Below are 19,375 nucleotides of genomic sequence, written 5' to 3'. Positions count from 1 at the left end.
ATATGCAATTTTTGTTTAAAGAAGTGAAAAGTATTGAGTTTTACTCTGAATTTTTAATTTGTTATAAAGTTGTATTCATTCCAGATTCATCATTCTTGATGATGAGCATTTTTCATGCTGACTGGTTATTCTGACATAACTTTAATGGATTTTTATATTAAATTGTATATGCTACTGATTTCTAAGAAGGAAAGATTTCTCTTTGATTGCAGTACTGGTTTCCTAGGATTGTTATTTTAAAGAATTTTTATTATTATTCAATTTTTCATTTACTTATTATCTAGTGACAATCCAGTGGCAATTTGCTTGTCTCCTACTAGCCCTTTTCATCCACACTACTTTGCAGATAGGTGTACTACCTGCCCCTGGAAACACATATCTAGAGCCATACTGTGTTTACAATGTTCCTATCCATGGAATGCTCTCTTCTACCTTTGTCTGTCAAATTCATTCTTGAAGGTCCAACATGAAGGTCATCTTCCTTCACTGAATATTCCTTGACAATCCTTTGCTTCTAGGACCTCACAAGGTTCTTGCTATTCACCTCCTATGTATTTGTATTTGTGTGACCTTGTATTAGAGTTACTTGACTAGGCATTTTATTTCTCTACTAGATGTTGCAGTCCATATGGGTTCATTTTATTTACTTATGATATTAATTTATTTCATTTTAATCATTTTGAGTCTAATCTTCCCTGAGCCTGGTTCAATGTTCTGCACATGGCAATAAATGACTGCAGAAACAGAAAGAGCAGCACTACCACATCAGAAATTAGGAGACCCCAAGCCTTATTCCTGCTCTGCTATTAATTACCTATAGGTCGACTTGAACACTAAAATTTAAAGACAACTTCCTCATTTGTAAAATGAGAGGACAATGGTCCCCAGTATTCCTGTGGAATCCCCAGGAAGCAGGAGCTGTGAGAGCAGGGATGTGTCATTGCATCTGTGTATGGTGATTTCGGCTTTTTTTTTTTTTTTAAAGGAAGCGTCCTTTTCCCAAGTGAATAAACATTGCTATTTTCCAAAAGAATGTAGATGCAGTTGTGATTAATTTTTGTCATTATGCGTATTCTCAAACAACTGTCATTTTGTGGGGGATGTCTGTGAAAACGGATTTCCCATAAGGAAAAAGTTGAAAATCACTGAATTAGATGATAAATAAGACCTTGCCAGCTCTATCTTCCTGTGCTTTAGCATTGCATGTCTTAAAAGTTCTTACTGACTCTGACATTCTAACTTCTGGGTGCTGTTAACTTTCATCATTCTAGGTCTACCAAGAAATGAATGAAAACTCCTAATTTACTTGCTATGTTTACCTTTTGGTAGTCACTGAGACCATATCTATTACTAATATGTAATGCCTCCTTCTAAATGGAGAAAGAACTGTTCTACATACAGGGAGAATAAGTTTACAGATTCACCAGAACTTAAATCTTAAGACTTCCTAAAATTCAGTGTCTGGCTCACCATATTTTCTTCAAATATAAGTTCCAAACTACACCATCAAATAGCATACCAATGATATTCCTTCTCTTAAAAACCATATAGTCAATTGTCAATTAAATGATATGAGGTAAAGTATAAGAATAGGACAATTAAACTTGTAATATAAAAATCCTCTTTCACAGAATAACAAAGTTTCCAAGTTAAAAAAGACTTCAGCAACTTAGCTCACACCAGATATCAAAAAGAATCTCCAAGGAGCAGCTAGGAAGCACAGTAGATTTAGAGCCAGGCCTAGAGATGAGAGGTCCTAGAGGTTTAAATCTGGTCTCAGACACTTCCTAGCTGTGTGACCCTGGATAAATCATTTACCCTCATGCTTAGCCTTTTTTACTTCTTTACTCTTCTGCCTTGGAACCAATATACAGTATTGATTCTAAAACAGAAGGTAAGAGTTTATTTAAAAAAATAAAAATTTGCTCCAATACAACATATCCACCTAGTAAGTGGTCATGGAGACTTAGGAGTGAAGGGAAGAGACATCCCATGGCAAGCTATTTTGTTTTTGGGTAGCTATTAAGTTCTCACTAACATTGAGCTGCCAATCCTGCTCTCATCTATATTTTTCTCAGGGTCAGAATATCTCGCCACCTTCCTTTTACTTCATTCACATCCAGTTAAAATCCTATCCATCCCTCTTATCTATTTCTAGGAAATGCCCTGCTCCACTGGTTTGGGCACTTTTTCACACATCCCCCACTACTTGTCACCTATACAGAGCTTCAAATTTGTCAAAGTTCTTTCATTTTTAAATTAAAGAATGATATAAAAAGATAGAAGCCTCTGGCATTACAGGGGGGCTTTTCATACTTCTTTAAAAACAACCATGAAGCAAACCCAACTAAAAATTTAACTTGTTTAGCTTGTTTGTTTCCATAGCAGAAGTGACTTCATTGGGCCAGAAGTGAGTTATTAGGTTAGTATAGACCCAGCCCTAGCAACTGAAAAAGAATGAGTCAAGTCCTGACTTCAGTTTTAAAAACTGTGGTTCTGACTCACAGGGATATCTGTGTATCAGTTTCAGTAAATGAGAAAAGTATTTCTTTGAAAAAGTCTTCAGATGAAATCCCTGCCCCATTTCTTTCTATAATCTAAACTGTACATATCTTAACCCATCCAGGACTGGACATCTCTTTTCTATCATTTCTAAAATCTCAGAGAAAAGAGCAATAATTTTTCTTAAAAAACAAAACCAGCAAGAGAAAATTAACTGACATTTTCTACATAATCCTTAAACAAATCATTCTATAAAAAACAATTTCCTCAAGGTAAGCTGTTCTGCTCCATTCAACCAGTAGGGTTAAAAAAAACACCTCAAAATTTAAGGGAAATACACTTGAAGTAAGGAAGGCATCAGATTTCAGTTGTGAGAGTTGAACCTCTGCAGCACTGATTGTCAGCTTAGTTGGTCTAGATTTTGCAGATAGTAAGAATGTTTCAAATTTAGAACAATAAGTTTGGAAATGAAAAAAATGATGAAAACAGAAAACAGAGGGAAAGTCTTGTTATATTAAAAAAAACCCAAAAACCTTTTAAATAAATTACCTGACTCCAAAAATTTAGTCATTTCTTGAAAGTGCCCCACCCCTTTTTATAGATATCATAGCCAATCAGCTGTTCCAATGCCACACCTATGTTCTAAGTATACAGCTCCTGTCATATGCTTGGGTTCCCCTTGTGTGGTGTACTAAACTCCCAAATATTGGTCCCAAACACTTATCTGTCAAAAACAAGAAAGGCCCTGTCATCCAGCAAGACAACATAAAAACTTCCAACAAGAAAATGGTGAATGGGAAAGAAGGTAAACAGAAGAGAAACAACTTCTAAGTTTTCATTCATTCTTAAGAAAAATTACACACATCCCTAGAGAAATTTCATGTTCCTCCATCACACTCAGATTCACCTACAAAGATGTTTTATTCTCTGCAAAGATTTGTTCCATCTTTGGCTTTCATTACTCACCAACTGCAGCTGGATTTACCGGTCCCGAGACAACAGCTTGCCCCATGATTAGATTTAGTTTGATGGCACTTTCAACCACAAGCTAACCTGGCAGGAAGAAAAACCTTTCCAAACTGAGAGATCCAGTGTCAGGAGACAAGCAGTCCATCCATTCAGTTTATTGCCAAAGCTCAGGAAAGAGCATGATGTCAGGTATCTGTAAGAGTTTTCACTCTCCTTGTCCCCAGTCTGGACACTTGTAGAACTTACAAATATTCCTTCATGCCAGCTCTCCTCACACAGGAATGCCTGTCATTCCACTGTGCGCAGCCTAGAGCTGAAATTCAGGAAGGGGAGGAGACTGCCTGCCAATGACATTCTAGCTGCTGAGCTGTATAACTTGAATTATCATCACCCCCCGCCCCCTTTTATTATATTAAATTTGGCTGAAACTCACAAGGCCCAGAGAAGAAGTCTGTAAGATGTTTCACCAAAGGGGGGGGGGGGCGGGTGTGCACGCACGCATGTGTGTGTGTGTCTGTGTAAATGGAACGACACATACACTCATCAGTGTAATGAAGTACAGGTAATTCATTAGAGCAGACGGTCATCTAAAGGGGAGTTTTGGAAGACAGTACGGGAGAACCAAGAATATAGAAAATTACTCTTGGAATATCAAAATACCCTGACAAACTAGTCTTTATTCAAATAATGACATAACCAAATCCAAATGAAATAAACAGGGGAAAAAAGGCTTCTAACACAAAGAATAGAAAACAACAATAGCAACAACAAACTACCATTCAAACATTCCATTTTTGGCATAGTGAGTGCATAGAGCCTGGACTTTGGAAAGTCTAAATTCAAATCTGGCCTTGGACACTTCCTCCTGGTGTGACCCTGGTCTCTCAGCCTCAGTTTCCTCAACATTGGAGGATAATAGCATGAACCTTACAGGGTTGTGAAGATCAAATGAGATCATAATTATAAAGCCCCTAGCAGTGTCTGCACATAGGAAGTGCCATATAAATGTTGGCGATGATGATGATGTTGATATTTAATTCATGCACTAAGTTATTGCTGAAGAACACTAACTACTGCCATTCAGGGGAACACAAAAATAGGAATTAATCTGGAAAAACCTGTAAATAGGAATAGTCCCAAGCACTAGGAATATGAGAGCACCTGGTAACTTATGGTCCTTCTTTTGAAATGTTTCTTAAAATATGAAGCACCACCCCCCATAAACTGGTAAACACTACAACCATGAAGCTAAATATAATACATACTCCATATCATAATATTTAAGCGTTGAAGTGTCAGTCTGAAAGCTTTGGGAGCATATTATTCTAGACCCGAATACTCCATTGATATGAATATGTAAAGGAATTGCTGTGATGTCAAAATGTTTAACTGGAATAGAATTCAATACTTGAACTTAAAACATGACCATATCACTATGTGGAAGACTCAGTCAATCTAAAAATGTCAGAGTAAAGGTTAGAAAGTTCATGGATGAAAACATTCTATTGTTCCAAAGAAGGACTAACAGTGATGGGCAAACTACAGCCTGTGGGCCAGATGCAGCCCCTTGAAATGTTCAATTCAGCCACACGACATTATTCCCAATCTGACAAATACAATGAGTAGGATACAATACAATGAACCTTGGAAAGAGTTGCCTTAGAAACAGACTGACAGATGAGCATTTCCTTTCCTTTGACTCCCTCTTTAAAAAGTTTGCCCATCATTGGTCTAGAGGAAAGAACATGGTAAAATGTGTTTACGAACTTAAAAAGGCTTTCATGTGACAAAAAGGATTATTAAACTTATTCTGTTTGGTCCCAGAGGACAAAATAAGGAATAGTGTGGGGATGTTGCAAAGAAGCAAATTTAGGCTCAACACTGGGGAAAGCTTCCTTACAATTTGCAAAGACTAAAGTGAAACTAGCTGCTTTCCAGGGAAATGGGTTTTTCTTCAAGAGAGACTTGTCAAATAAGTGATGGATTAAAATAGTTGGTCCCTTCCTAAGACTGCCTACAAATTTTAAATTTTATGATTTTTATAGGCAAGTAATCAGAAAAGTATTTTGGGCAAGAAATATAATGGATAAAGGAAACTTCAGAAGCTGGATGCTCTCTAAATAAACGAATACTGTTTTTCTCTTACCATTCCCACAAAATAAGGTTGGGGAAGGGGGCAACCCTCCTACAATTGATGAAGAGTCTAGTCTGCAGCTAGGTGGAGCAGGGGATAGAGTGCTGGGTCTGGAGTCAGGAAGACATTTCACTTACTAACTGTGGGACCTCGGACAAGTCACCATAACCCTAACTGCATCATCTATAATGTGAGTCAGAGAAGGAAGGATCAAACCACTCCAGTATCTTTGCCAAGAAAACCCCAAATGGGGTTACAAAGGGTAGGGCATAACTGAAATGACTGAATGACAACAGCTAGACTTCAAAAGAAATAAATATGAAAGGCAAATTACAAAAGTACTACTACTATTGAAAACCAGCTATTCTATGTGGTTTTTTTTTTTTGGTGGGAAAACTAGATATTTACTTAGAATTCGTGGATCAGATGAATTTTTATGAAGACAATAACATAGGACCCAGTTTGATCCAACATTCCTAAAAGTAGGCTTCCCTACTTAAATTCTAATGGCTCCCCAGTACCTCTCAGATAAAATACAATCTCTAGGAGACTCTAAAGCAAGGAATTCTTAGGAAATGACCTGTAGAAAATGCATAATAAAAGCTCAACAAACTCCAACCTTTCTTGGACAGATATGGAAACTAAGTCTTAGAGTGCCCAATGTCATAGCAGCTAGTCCTTGTTTTCTTACCTTTTTTTTTTTTTGTCCAGGACTCTTTCCACTGTAACATTTATAGAAAGTTCTAATCATGGAAAGAAGATCTATCAATTGCCAATCTTGAGGTCAACATTAATGAGTAATAATAATCATACCTAACATCGACATAGTGCCTACTTGTGTGCTATTTTCTCATCTGTTTCTCACAACAAACCTGAAAGGTAGGGGCTCTTATTCCCATTTTTACAGATGAGAAAAATAAGGCTGAGAATAATCAAACTATCCAGTGTCACACTATTTGAGGCTGAATGTGAACTTTAGTATTCCTGACTCAAGTCTCAGTGCTTTGTGCATTACAGCACCACCTAGTTGCTGAGAAAGTACCAACATATATTATCCTTTTTTTCTACTGATAGTTCCATTTCAGGATACCTTAATATATTATGGCATATTTTCATTGGTGATATTCTAGACTGAGAAAGATGGCTTAATGCAACTATGTGTTGGTAACTGAAGGTTGTATCTCCTAGCAGTGGATGAGCATTTCCTTTCCTTTGAACCCCTCTTTAAAATGTTTGCCCATCACTGACTTAGACTACACTTCTCTGCTACAGTATGCATAAATTTCATATCTGTGCCCATGTTATTAGTGTCCCCTCCCCAGTAGAATACAGGGTCTGAAGCACAATGAATATTTTATTTTTGTTGATATATCACCAGCACCTGGTAAAGTGTCTGGAATGAGTGAATGCAAACACATTTACTAATTACTTACTATGTGCAGAACAAACCCTGTGCAAAATGCTAGGAATGACATTAAAAAAAAAGCCTCAACAAAAAAAGCCAAAAAAATCCCCTTACCTTCTGTTTTAAAATCAATACTAAGTATTGGTTCCAGGGCAGAAGAGCAGCAAGGGCTAGGCAAGTGGAGTTAAGTGACTAGGATACAGCTAGGAAGTGTCTGAGGCCAGACTTAAATCCAGGATTTCCCATCTCTAGGATTGGTTCTCTATTCTCTAAGCCAACTAGCTGCCCAGGAAAATATATATATATATATATTTTTTTTTTTAAAAAGAGAGACAAGTCCATGCTTTCAAGGCTATAACACTAATATAAGAAAACACATTACAGTTTGGCTGCAGAGTGAATGGAAAAAACTACAAGGACTAAAGATCAGGTGCAGGGCAGATGGCAAGGTACAGGCAGCCCATGGTAATATATAGCAGGTCAGATGTTGGTGCCAAGAGAACACAGGATATAAAAACAGATGATAAGGCTTAGTTGTCCTCTACCTAATGAGAATCAATAGAATTGTTGGCTTTAATCTTACTAAAGCTGTGTAAGCAAAGCAGTTAAACAGTTCAGTATGTGGTTGGGCTAAATAAATGGAGGTTAAACTCAATTGCAGCTTAAAACTAAAAAAAAGATCTGGAGTTAATCTTGACATTAATACTTACTAGCCTCACCTATCTGAATAAGTACTGACAAGGCAATCATATTATTATTGTTTACAAGGTAGTGAAGAGGGAGTACTTAATAAAATAAGCAGAACCTTCCATTGTATTGATATGACCACCCTACTCATTCTCATTCTCTCTCCTTTCCCCAGCTCTCCTCTTTCTTCCCTCTCCCTCTTTTCCAACTCTTTCTTCTTACTCTTTTCACCTTGCCCAAATGCATGCCACTGCCACTAACTCCAGTAAAAGGTAATTCTCTCAAACACAAATGACTGATCTGAAATAACCCTAATACTTAATGGAGTTAATATCATACAGCGCAAAGGTAGGAAAGAATATAAGATCTGTAGCCAGACAAATTAAAATCTAAGCTCTGCTACTCACTATGTGACATTTAATCCCTTTTAGACTTAGTTTTTTCCTCTAAAATAAGAGTGAGGTGGACTAGCTAACTCTAAAGTGTAATTCTATATATAAATTTTAAAATAAAATCTAATAGATTTTAGGCTCCCGTGGGCAGAGCCAAGATAGCAGCTTAGTAGCAGCACAAGCTGAAACCACTCTGACAAGTCTTCCAAACCAATCTTTAAAAAGCACCTCAAAATGACAAGAAAAATCTATCCAGCAAAACTGACTATATTCTTTTAGAGGAACATATGGTTATTTAATAAAAAAAGATTTCCAACCACTCCTGAAGAAAAAGACCAGAATTAAACAGAAAATCTGACATCCAAATTCAAAATTCAAGAGAACCATAAAAGGGTAAATAAAAGAGAAGAAATGTAAGGGCCTCAATAAGGCTGAATTGTTTATGTCCCTATATGAAAAGACAATATCTGTACCTTTTGAAAATTTCTATCATTATCATAAGTTAGAAGTATACATAGACAGAGGGCATAATAGTAAGCTGTTTAGGATGACATGCAAAGAAAAAAAATCGAGGGGTGACAAAGAGGATTGTGTTGAGAAAGAGGGGGCAGCTGGGTAGCTCAGTGGATTGAGAGCCAGGCCCACAAGGGAGGTCTTAGGTTCAAATCTTGCCTCAGACACTTCCTAGCTGTGTGACCCTGGACAAGTCACTTAACCCCCATTGCCTAGCCCTTACCACTCTTCTGCCTTGGAGCCAGTACACAGTATTGACTCCAAGACAGAAGGTAAGAGTTTAAGGAAGAAAAAAAAAGAAATAGGAAGAGAGAAGTAAAATGTGGTAAATTATAACATATAAAGAGGGTGGGATGGGGAACTATTACAGTGGAGAGGAGGAGGAAATGAACAGCAAGATTCATTGAGGTATAAAATACTATCTTACCCTATAGAGCAGTGATAGTGAACCTTTTAGAGATGGGGTGCCAGGCCCACCCTCATCCCCAACCGAGTGTAGTGCTCCACCCCAAAGCAAGTGCCGTGCCCCTCCCCTTACCCCAAATGGTGGGGGGTGGGAGGGGTAAAGAAGGAGGAAGCGCTTCCATTGGGCAGCTGGGAAGAGGGGCAGGTGATGTGAAAAAATGTCATTAGGAGCAGTGGAGATGGGGAAGGAAGCAGCTCTTCCAGAGTCCCTCTGCCATTCTAGTAAGTACAATGGGGGTGAAGGGTTGGGAGGAAGGGTGGTCAAGTGCCCACAAAGAGCACTCTGAGCATCATCTTTGGTACCCATGCCCTAAGTTCACCATCAATGCTATAGAGAATTAGGAGGGGAATAAGAAAAGTGGTGGTGGTGGGGAGGGGAGTAATATAAGGGATGGGAAATGGAGAGAATGATTAAAAGCTAAACACAGGTGTGGAGGGAAATAGGATTAAAAAAGGAAAACAAGAGAGGAATACACAGATAGTAATCAAAACTGTGAATGCAAATGGGATGAACTCACCCATAAAACAGAAGCAGATAACAGAGTGGATTAAAAACCAGAATCCTACTATATATGGTTTATAAGAAATACATTTGAGGCAGGTAGCCACACACAGAATAAAGTTAAGGGACTGGAACAGACTCTATTGGGTTTCAACTGAGATAAAAAAGCAGGAATAGCCATCATGATTTCAGACAAAGCAAAAATAGATTTGATTAAAAGAGATAAAAGGAAGGTAATTACATCTTGTTAAAAGTTAGTATAGACAATGAATATTAGTACTTAATATATATGCACCAAATGGTATAGCATCCAGATTTTAAAAGGAGAAACTAAAGGAGGAAATAAGACAGTAAAACTATACTAGTGGGGGACCTCAACCTTCCCCTTTTAGAACTAGGTAAATCTAACTGAAAAATAAATAAATAGTAAAGGAAGTGAATGAAATTTTGGAAAAATTAGATTTAATAGGTACCTGGAGAAAATTGGATAGTATTAAAAAGAAATACATGTTCTTTTCAGCAGCACATGGTACACATATATAAACTGACCATGTACTAGGGCATAAAAAACTTCAAACCAAATGGCAGAAAAGTAGAAATAGTAAATGCAACTTTTTCAGATCATAATGCAATAAAAATAAGTCAATAAGTGTTCATGGAAAGGCAAAGAAAAAAATTAAATGGAAACTAAATTCTTCGAAATGGATAGGTCAAAGAACAAATAATAGAAACCTTCACTGATTTCAATGAAGAGAATGACAATGAGGAGATAACATATCAAAATTTATGGGATAAAGCCACAGCAGTACTCAGGGGAAAATTTATATCCATGAATGTTTAAAATAGAGAAAAAGCAAATCAACAAATTGAGCATGCAAGTAGAAAAAATAACAAATTAAAAATCCTCAATTAAAGACTAAATTGAAAATCCTAAAAATCAAAGAAGAAAACAATAAAACTGAAAGTAAAAGAACTATTGGACTAATAAATCAGCATAATTGACCATATCAATAACCAAACTAACAGAAATCACATGATTATCTCAAAAGATGCAGAAAAAGCCTTTGACAAAATACAACATTCACTCCTATTAAAAACACTATAAAGGTGAGCAGTTGGGTGGCTTTGTGATTGTGTAAATAGAATTAGCTCTAGCCCATTCATAGTCAAAACTCTACTTACCCTAGGCATAGAGATATCATTCCCACCTCCCTTAGTGGGGAGGGGAGATGAGTTACCCACATATGACAATAAGTAACAAATCAAGAACAAGGAACTGCCCCAAGGGCAGTCCAAATCAGTGTAGAGGCTGCCATTTGTCCACTTGAATTAGAGGTGGACCTCCAGGAAGTGATGAAAGCTGCTGTCCTTCAAATATGATGGTAACTTCCTGCTAGGGGAGTTTCCGCTTTGAACTTGGTGCTGAAGGATCTCGAGGGAGACCTCAGGCAGCTTCTACTCTGAATGGTCAGGTGGGTAAGTTAGGATGACTTCCTTGGCCTACCTTGGTATTTTTCCAAGACTCTACGTTAAGTAGGCTCTAGCCTATCTGATTACTAGGCCTTGTGGCTTGTAGCCTAATTTATTTAGCCTTTTAACCTTCTCTCTCTGTCCAGGCCTCTGCAGGCCTGGACTATCCTCTCCCTCTATTTCCTTACCTTTTACCTTCCTGATTGTAAATAAACTACCTTAAACCTGATCCCGACTTGGGTCTATTTTAATTACAGAATCAATCTGAATTGTTGATTCCTGGAGGCCACACTTTAAATATATATCTATAAATATCTAAAATCTCCCTCTTACATGTTTGTTTTAAATTCAGGGAAGTGCTATTTGGAAGTGTCTAGCAGACTCCCTATGGACACGTGGGGACTTTGAGACTACATTTCCCGTGATTCCTATTGGTTTCCGGTTTCAGGCGTGGGGACGTATGGGGCAATTTAAATTCGGAGGAGGGCCTAGAGAAAGCTCTCTTGGTTTTGCTGAGTGGCTGGCTGGCGTAGGAGAGGGACAAGATGAGCTCCAGCGGTAAATTTAAAAGATAGTCAGGCGCGGTCATATATATTTTAACAATATGGCCATGGTTTTAATTAAACTACTAATTTCTCTTATTATATCAGCCTTTATCATTTTTAATCTTAACAATTAAGATTCAGGCCTGGAGAGGAGAGGCCCTGGTTCAAATCTGGCCTCATCCACTTCCTAGCTGTGTAACCCTGGGAAAGTCACTTAACCCCCATTGCCTAGCCCTTACCACTCTTCTGCCTTAGAACCAAAACATAGTGTAAAAAGGAAATTGGAAGAAACCATCTAAAAATGTATATATTTCTATGGACAAGGGAAATGTATCAAAACTACATTTCCCTTGATCCAACATGGTCCAACTGGTTTCCGTTTCCGACGTCTTGACGCAGGGGAGCACTTAAATCTCGTGGGTTAGGAGGGAGTGGGCTCTCTTTGGCGAGTAGGCGATGGCGAGGAAACAGGAAACAAAATGGAGGTGGCGGCAGTTTTGAATGCTTACAAGCGTGTGGTCTAATGATTTTATCTATCAACATGGCTATAATTAAAATACTAATTTATATATTTATACAAGCCTTTATCATTTTTAATTCTTACAATAGTATTGATTCCAAGATGGAAGGTAAAGATTTTAAAAAACAAAAACAAAAAACACTAGAAAGCATAGGAATAAAAGGGCATTTCCTTAAATTGTTAAGTAGTATTTTAAAAAACCATCAGCAAGTATCATCTGCAATGGGGCTAAGTTAAAGCCTTCCCAATAAGATCGGGAATAAAGGATGCCCTTTATTACCATTATTATTTAATATTGTACTAGAAATGCTAGCTTTAGCAATATGAGAAGAAAAATGGAAAGAATTAACATAAGCAATAAGGAAACTAAACTATCAATCTTTGAGGATGATATTATGGTATACTCAGAGAATCCTAGAAAATAAACTAAAAAACTAGTTTAAATAATCAATAACTTTAGCAAGGTTGCAGAATACAAAATAAACCCACATAAATCATAAGCATTTCTATATGTTTCCAATAAAGTTCTGCAGCAAGAGTTAGAAAGAGAAACTTCATTATAAATCATTTTAAATATGTGCCTTCACATGCTGGATGGGCTACTCTGGTCCCCCTCCACAGCATGTGAGGACATTTATTTTCACATGTTCCACCCCTTTGTCCAGCAGTGCAATATGAGCACTTCCTCCCTCCCCTGTCTGGAGTAATGGGGGGCAATGGGGAGCTCTCAGGAAACTTGAGGGTACAGGTTGGGCACACTATCTCTAAAAAGTTCACCATTACTGCTCTAGACAATATAAAATACTTGGGAATCTATTTGCCAAGAGAAACACAGGAATTACATGAATTCAATAATACAACACTTTTCATACAAAAGTTAAATCTAAACAATTGGAAAAACATTAATTGCTCATGGGTAGGCTGAGCTAATATAATAAAAATGATAATCCTACTTAAGTTAGTTTACTTATTCAGTGCTATATCAACCAAACTACCAAAAAATTATTTTATAGAACTAGAAAAAAATAAAATTCATCTGGAAAAACAAAAGGTAAAGAATATTAAGGGAACTAATAGAAAAAATATAAAATGTGGTGGCCTAGCAGTACCAGATCTTAAACTGTACTATAAAGAAGAAATCATCAAAACAGTCTCATACTGGATGAGAAAAAAAAGGATGAATCAATGGAATAGATACGGGGTAAATGCCCTCAGTTTTAGTATTTGAGAAACCCAAAGATCCCAGCTTTGGGGAGAAGAACTCACTATGTGACAAAAACTGCAGGGAAAATTGGAAAACAGAATGGCAAAAATTAGGTTTAGTACAATACTTCACATTCTATACCAACAGGTCAAAATTGGTATACGATTTAAACATAAAATGATATTATAAGAAAGGAAGAATTTATGACCAAACAAGAGATAGAGAACATTACAAGATGTAAAATGAGTAATGTGGATTACATTAAATTAAAAAGGGTTTGTACAAACAAAACCAATGCAACCAAGACTAGAAAGGAAACTGGGGAAAAAAATTATAACAAATTTCTCTGATAAAGGTCTCATTTCTCAAATAAGTGGTCATAGGGTATGAATAGGCAGTTTTCAGATGAAGAATTCAAAGCTATCAATAATCATATGAAAAAAAGTTTTAAATCCCTCTTGATTAAAGAAATGCAAACAACTCTGAGGTACCACCCCACACCTGTCAGACTAATGAATATATCAATAAAAGAAAATGATAAATGTTGGAGGGAATGTGGCAAAATTGAGACATTAATGCATTGCTAATGGAGTTATAAACTGATCCAACCATTCTGGAGGGAAGGGAGGGAAAAGAGGGAGAGGAGAGAAGAGAAGAGTAGTGACCCAGCTAGCAAACAGTGGCAAGTAACATCTTGGATCAGATCAAGCCGTCATTTACTAGTTTTCTAGTTATTCAGACCCCAGTCTGCATTTGGTTGCCTTGGCTTCTCTGCCTCACATAGTCTGGCTATTCTTTTCTCAAATCCTCAAGTCTGATGACCTCCTGCCTTCTCTTACTGGCTTTTCACCCTCACTGTACTCAACCTCTCCAGTCCTATCTACTGTTCAGCTGTTTTCAGATTCTAAAATCCTCTTTCCTATCACATCTAAGTAATGATAACATTACTGGGCAAACAACAATCATCTTCAAAGAAGAGAAAGTTATCATGTGGATACTTGAGTTATGGATCAAGACTCACACAAGAATGCCTGTTATTATGTGAGTAGCTTCTAAAAATTAAGCCGACAGAGAAGAAAAAAATGATGGCTAATTAGAGTCAAAGAATTCCTGTTACTTCCAAATATAACCTCACTTAACCTCAAAACACTATTATCATAAAATATGAGAGCTTAAACATACTCATTTTAGAGATCAGAAAATTGAGTCACACAAAGATGAAGAATCTTTGCCCAATGTCACAGAGTCAGTGAGAAGAAGATTTGCAACAGCAACCCAGGTCTCCAGACTTTCAATCTATCAATCTAGTCTTATTTCTATTATTTCACCAAACAACCACGATATATGCATATCAACCACTCATCAAAATTTCTCCTTCAGTATCTTTTGCCTAGCTTGAAAAAATGATCTTACTTTTGACAAACTGACCACCATAGCTGTTTAGGAAACACTAGGTAGTGATACATATTTGCAGACAGTGCTGGTTTCATATCTTCTCCATCCACATTAATTACAGGTATGAAATAATATATATGTTTTTGTATGCACAACATAGTCATTTGAGTTTTAAGAGAGGGAAGGTGAAGTTGTGCCAACAGTATAACTTGCAACTTTACAGAAGAAACTCGTACCTAGAAGACAAACCTAGAACTTGTCATACCTGTTTTCTTAATGTTAATATTTAAGAACAATAAGGCACGCAAATAAGTTCATGAGAGCAGAGAGAATAATGTGCTAGAACTCAGAAACATGCCTTCTTTTTTAGTTTAGTCTACTAATTCACAGTGGGACCTGTGAAGACAAAACTTCTCTGACCTGTTGAATTTAATTTCTTAATTTTCATATCTGCTAGAAGTTCATCTACCCAAACTCTGGATCCTACGAATTCTCTGTCCTGAACACAAGAATTATCTTCTGTCCTTGAACATACAATCAGGCTGCAGAGAGTCTTAAAATGTTATAAGTGGAAGGACTAATGAATTCAATCCTTACAAATAAATCACACTCTCAGATTTGAAAGGCCCTCAAAGACCATCTGGTCCAGCATTGGTGAACCTTTCCTGAGTTCGAGTGCCCAGAGGGCAAATTCAAGCTATCCAAGAGGCCTGAGAGAGCTAAGGAGGTGCTTGCTTTGGGTGGCTGGACAGAGGGGCAAGGCATGCAAAAAATGTCCTCAGGAGCTGGGAAGAGGGGAAATGGAGCAGCTCCCTGTGTGCCAGCTCTGCATGTGTACCATATCTTTGCCAATGCTTATCTAGTCCAACCAGTAATTTAATAAAAATGCCCAAAACAACCTTCCCAGTAAGTGGTCAACTAGCCTTTGCTTGAACTCTTCCAACCAATGAATACTAATCCACTGCCTTCCAAGATATCCTATTCCACTTTTGAACAATTCTTTTAGTAAAATTTCCTGATCTGAAGCCTACCCATTTCTCCTCAAATTAAAGTCCTTCCTCAACTGTAGCACCCAGAAGTAAAAACAGTATTTTCAGGATGTGGTCTGACCAATGTAGAATAAAGCAAAAACATAACCAATCACTTATATGCCTTTAAACCATTCCTGACTAAAAACATTCAAAAACAGAGAGAGGAAAGGAGGGAAGGAGAGGGAGAGGGGGAGGGGTGGAAAAAGAGACAAAGATGAGGTTAACTAATATAATGAAAGAAATAGCTATTGAATGCCTGATATTAAAAAGGTAAATTGTTAGGTGCTAAGGAAACAAACGTAACCTCAAGTATAATACATGCACATAAATAAGCATAGTATTAGGAAAATTGAACACAGGTTCTAGACTCTTCCCCCTTCCAACAAATTCTGTTATATTATTTTGTTAAATTCTATAGCATATGGGGCAGCTGGGTAGCTCAGTGGATTGAGAGCCAGGCCTAGAGACAGGAGGTCCTAGGTTCAAATCTGGCCTCAGACACTTCCCAGCTGTGTGACCCTGGGCAAGTCACTTGACCCCCATTGCCTACCCTTACTACTCTTCCACCTAGGAGCCAATACACAGAAGTTAAGGGTTTAATAATAATAAAAAAAAAAAATAAAAATTCTTTAGCATAACTTCTTGGTATATTAATTGGTATAAAACTAAATCTCTGAATTAGTTTAACTACCACTGTCATTTTCATTATATTGATATTGGTTTGACCTAATAATGTACATAAATCTATTCATGACATCCTCTAATTACATAGTACCTTATAGTTATAGGATTTAAAATCTAAAGTGTTAAGTAACTACCAGATATTTTATACAATTATAATTCTCAAAGGAATTTCAATTTCTATTATTTCCTCCTATTTTCATTAGCCTGGATTAGAACTGCTGATGATTTTCATTAACTTATTTTATATCCTGCTACTTAACTGAAGCCTTAATCTTTTGTTAGTTTCTTCATTTAAGATTTTTTTTTCTAAATAAACTGTATTATATTATGGAAAAATATTTTATAACACTTCATGTATAATGGGTATTATTTTCTTGCTTCTTCAATAAGTTGGAGAGAGAGAAACTAAAGGGAGTGAGAGAATTTGGAACTGAAAACAAAAATCCTCCTCTAAAAAGAAATAAAACATTATCTGTAAATTTTGCCTCCTCTTTTTAAAAACAATGTTTATAACTTTAATTTCCCTTTTATCTTATTGTTATAGTTAACATATCCAGAACTGTATCAAGTAATATTAAAGAGAGAGATTACAGAACTAAATTAATAAAATACACATAGAAGAACAGAAGGTTTGATAACCCAAGGGAAAAAATATATAGAATGACATGGTCAAAGAATTATTGCCTTAAAATATAATTTGCTATTTAATAGTCATAAAAAATTTTGTACTACTTACAAAATACAGATTTAGATCAGTGCTAGAGACTACAAGAGCAATACACAGATGCAATCAAATACAGTGTGGCCTAAGTTCAAGCAACCCAATATCAGAAATTATGTGGAGATAACTCCCTATTCAACAAGAATTCCTAACTGTTAGAAGGAATCATTCTCTGGGATGAAGAAATAGGAAGGATATAAGAAAAAATTCAGGTGATTAAAAAAAATCAAGACAATTCTGAGGGATTTATGGAAAAGAACGCTGCCCACATTCAGAGGAAGAACTACAGGAGAGGAAACACAGAAGAAAAACAACTGCTGGAACACATGGGTTAAGGCGGACATGATTGGGGATGTAGACTTGAAACTACCACACCAATGCAACTATCAACAATTTGGAAATAGGTCTTGATCAATGACACATGTTAATACCAATGGAAATGCGCATCTGCTGTGGGAGGGGTGGGGAAGTTGGGGGGGTGAAGAGGAAAGCAAGAGCATGAATCATGTAACCATGTTAACTTTTCTAAAAATAAAAATCATTAAATGTTAAAAAAAATAGAGATGTCACAAAGATATAAAATAAAAAAAATCAATAAAATTTTGTTATTAAAAAAAAGAATTGCTAGGAAAACTGGTGTACAGTATGGCAGAAAATTGGTTTCAAAAACCATCTTAACATATATCACTATATGCTCCAAATTAGGAGGAGCTCATAAAAAAATTAGCAAACAGAAGGGTCTTTCAAAACTATGGCTAAAGGTAGAATTCATAATCAGTAGGATGGAGGTTGATTGCAAAAAAAAATATAAGAACTTTTACCTCAGCAAAATCAATATATAAGAGAAACTACTGATGAGGGGAAATGGTTTCATCAAATAGTTGTGATAAGTCTACAACCATTTTCCCACAGAGAAGCAGTTAAATAAAAGATTGATCAATCACTACATGAAGAGAAATGACCATTAAAAAACTCCATTAGACCATTAACTTCTTGAGAACAGAGATTTTTCTTTACATTTCCAGAATTTAGTAGCTCTTGGCATATAGTAAGTATTTCACAAATGTTTACAAATGACTGACTCCAAAGTTTCACTTCAAACTCATGAAATTGGGAAAGATAATAAAAGACAGCAAAAATCGATGTTTGGAGGAACTGTAAAAGAAATAGGAATACTAATACACTGTTGGTTGATATACAAATTTGTCCAAGTCGTCTGAAAAACAATTTAGAATTATGCAAGTCACTAAACTGTGTTGATCCATCTATTATTAGACATATATTATAAGGTGGTTAATGACAAACAGAAGGGTCACATATGTAGTGAAATATTTCTAGCAGCATTCTTTGTGGTAGCAAAAACTGGAAACAAAGTAGTTTCCATTAACTGAGAAATGACTGAACAAAAGAAAAAGTATACAAAACAATGGGTTATAATTCTATTATAAAAATGCCAAATACAGTATAGAAATCAACAATAAAAGCTCTTGCAGTCAAATTAATTAACACTTGATGGGCAGGGGGTGCTATGATTGTGGAATAGTCATACACTGTCAGGCATTTCATTAATTGGGTTTTGCTCAAATTTCTATTATAAGAGAGGTTTGGATGGATGAGTATATTAAAAAATAATTCTCACATCTTAAAGAGAATAAGTCAAAGTTATTTATTAGGAAGCAGAAAGAGGTGGCAAGAAATCAGAAAGTCTCTATAATCTACTGTGTTAATTTTTTATCCTGAAGAACTATGACGATTCTTTGTGAGTACAGTTTTCTTCTTTAGATACTGTGACTTCCAGAATTTTACAATGGAATTTAAGTCAAGCTATTGGATTGGTAACTTGCAATGTAGTCCATAACAGCCTGCTTGACTGAAATCAAAAGCTCCTAGATACTTCTTTTAAAAAAAAAAAAATCTTTGCCTTCAAAGTATTTATGTTTCTAGAGCAGAAAAGCAGTAATGGCTAAGCAATTGTGGTTAAGTGACTTGCCCACATTGCTAGAAAATGTAAGGTCAAATTTGAATCCAGGACCTCCCATCTCCAGGCCTAACTCCATCGATTGAGCCCCTTAACTGCTCCTCTATGTTTTTAAAAGATGGTTCAATGTCCCTCTTTCTTTTTTTCATTACTTGTGGCATTCTTTCCCATTGAAAAATAGAGAATAAAAAAATCCTAACAAACATATGCAAAATGAATCTATAGACAATATTAAAAAATACGAGTTTATACATATTA

The 19,375-nt window shown here is 36.3% G+C and overlaps 1 protein-coding gene across 3 annotated transcripts in view; it reads right to left on the bottom strand.

Annotated features, from left to right (window-relative positions):
• The window catches only part of PHACTR4 (phosphatase and actin regulator 4), a 117,964-nt gene that overhangs the window by 51,134 nt on the left and 47,455 nt on the right, over positions 1-19,375 (bottom strand). Inside the window, exon 1 of one of the 3 annotated variants that reach the window (XM_044667944.1) lies at positions 3,469-3,661. The exons of the other annotated variants lie outside the window; for them this stretch is intronic. Within the exon in view, the coding sequence (XP_044523879.1) occupies positions 3,469-3,514 (46 nt within the window). The 5' untranslated portion in view covers positions 3,515-3,661. Of the gene's footprint in view, positions 1-3,468; positions 3,662-19,375 lie in introns of those variants that run through there. 3 annotated transcript variants of the gene reach the window in all.

The sequence above is a fragment of the Gracilinanus agilis genome, chromosome 3 (assembly GCF_016433145.1).
Source record: "Gracilinanus agilis isolate LMUSP501 chromosome 3, AgileGrace, whole genome shotgun sequence".
In the NCBI taxonomy this organism is placed as follows: domain Eukaryota; kingdom Metazoa; phylum Chordata; class Mammalia; order Didelphimorphia; family Didelphidae; genus Gracilinanus; species Gracilinanus agilis.
The sequence above is the reverse complement of the archived record's forward strand: the minus strand, read 5'-3'. Positions and strand labels throughout refer to the sequence as shown.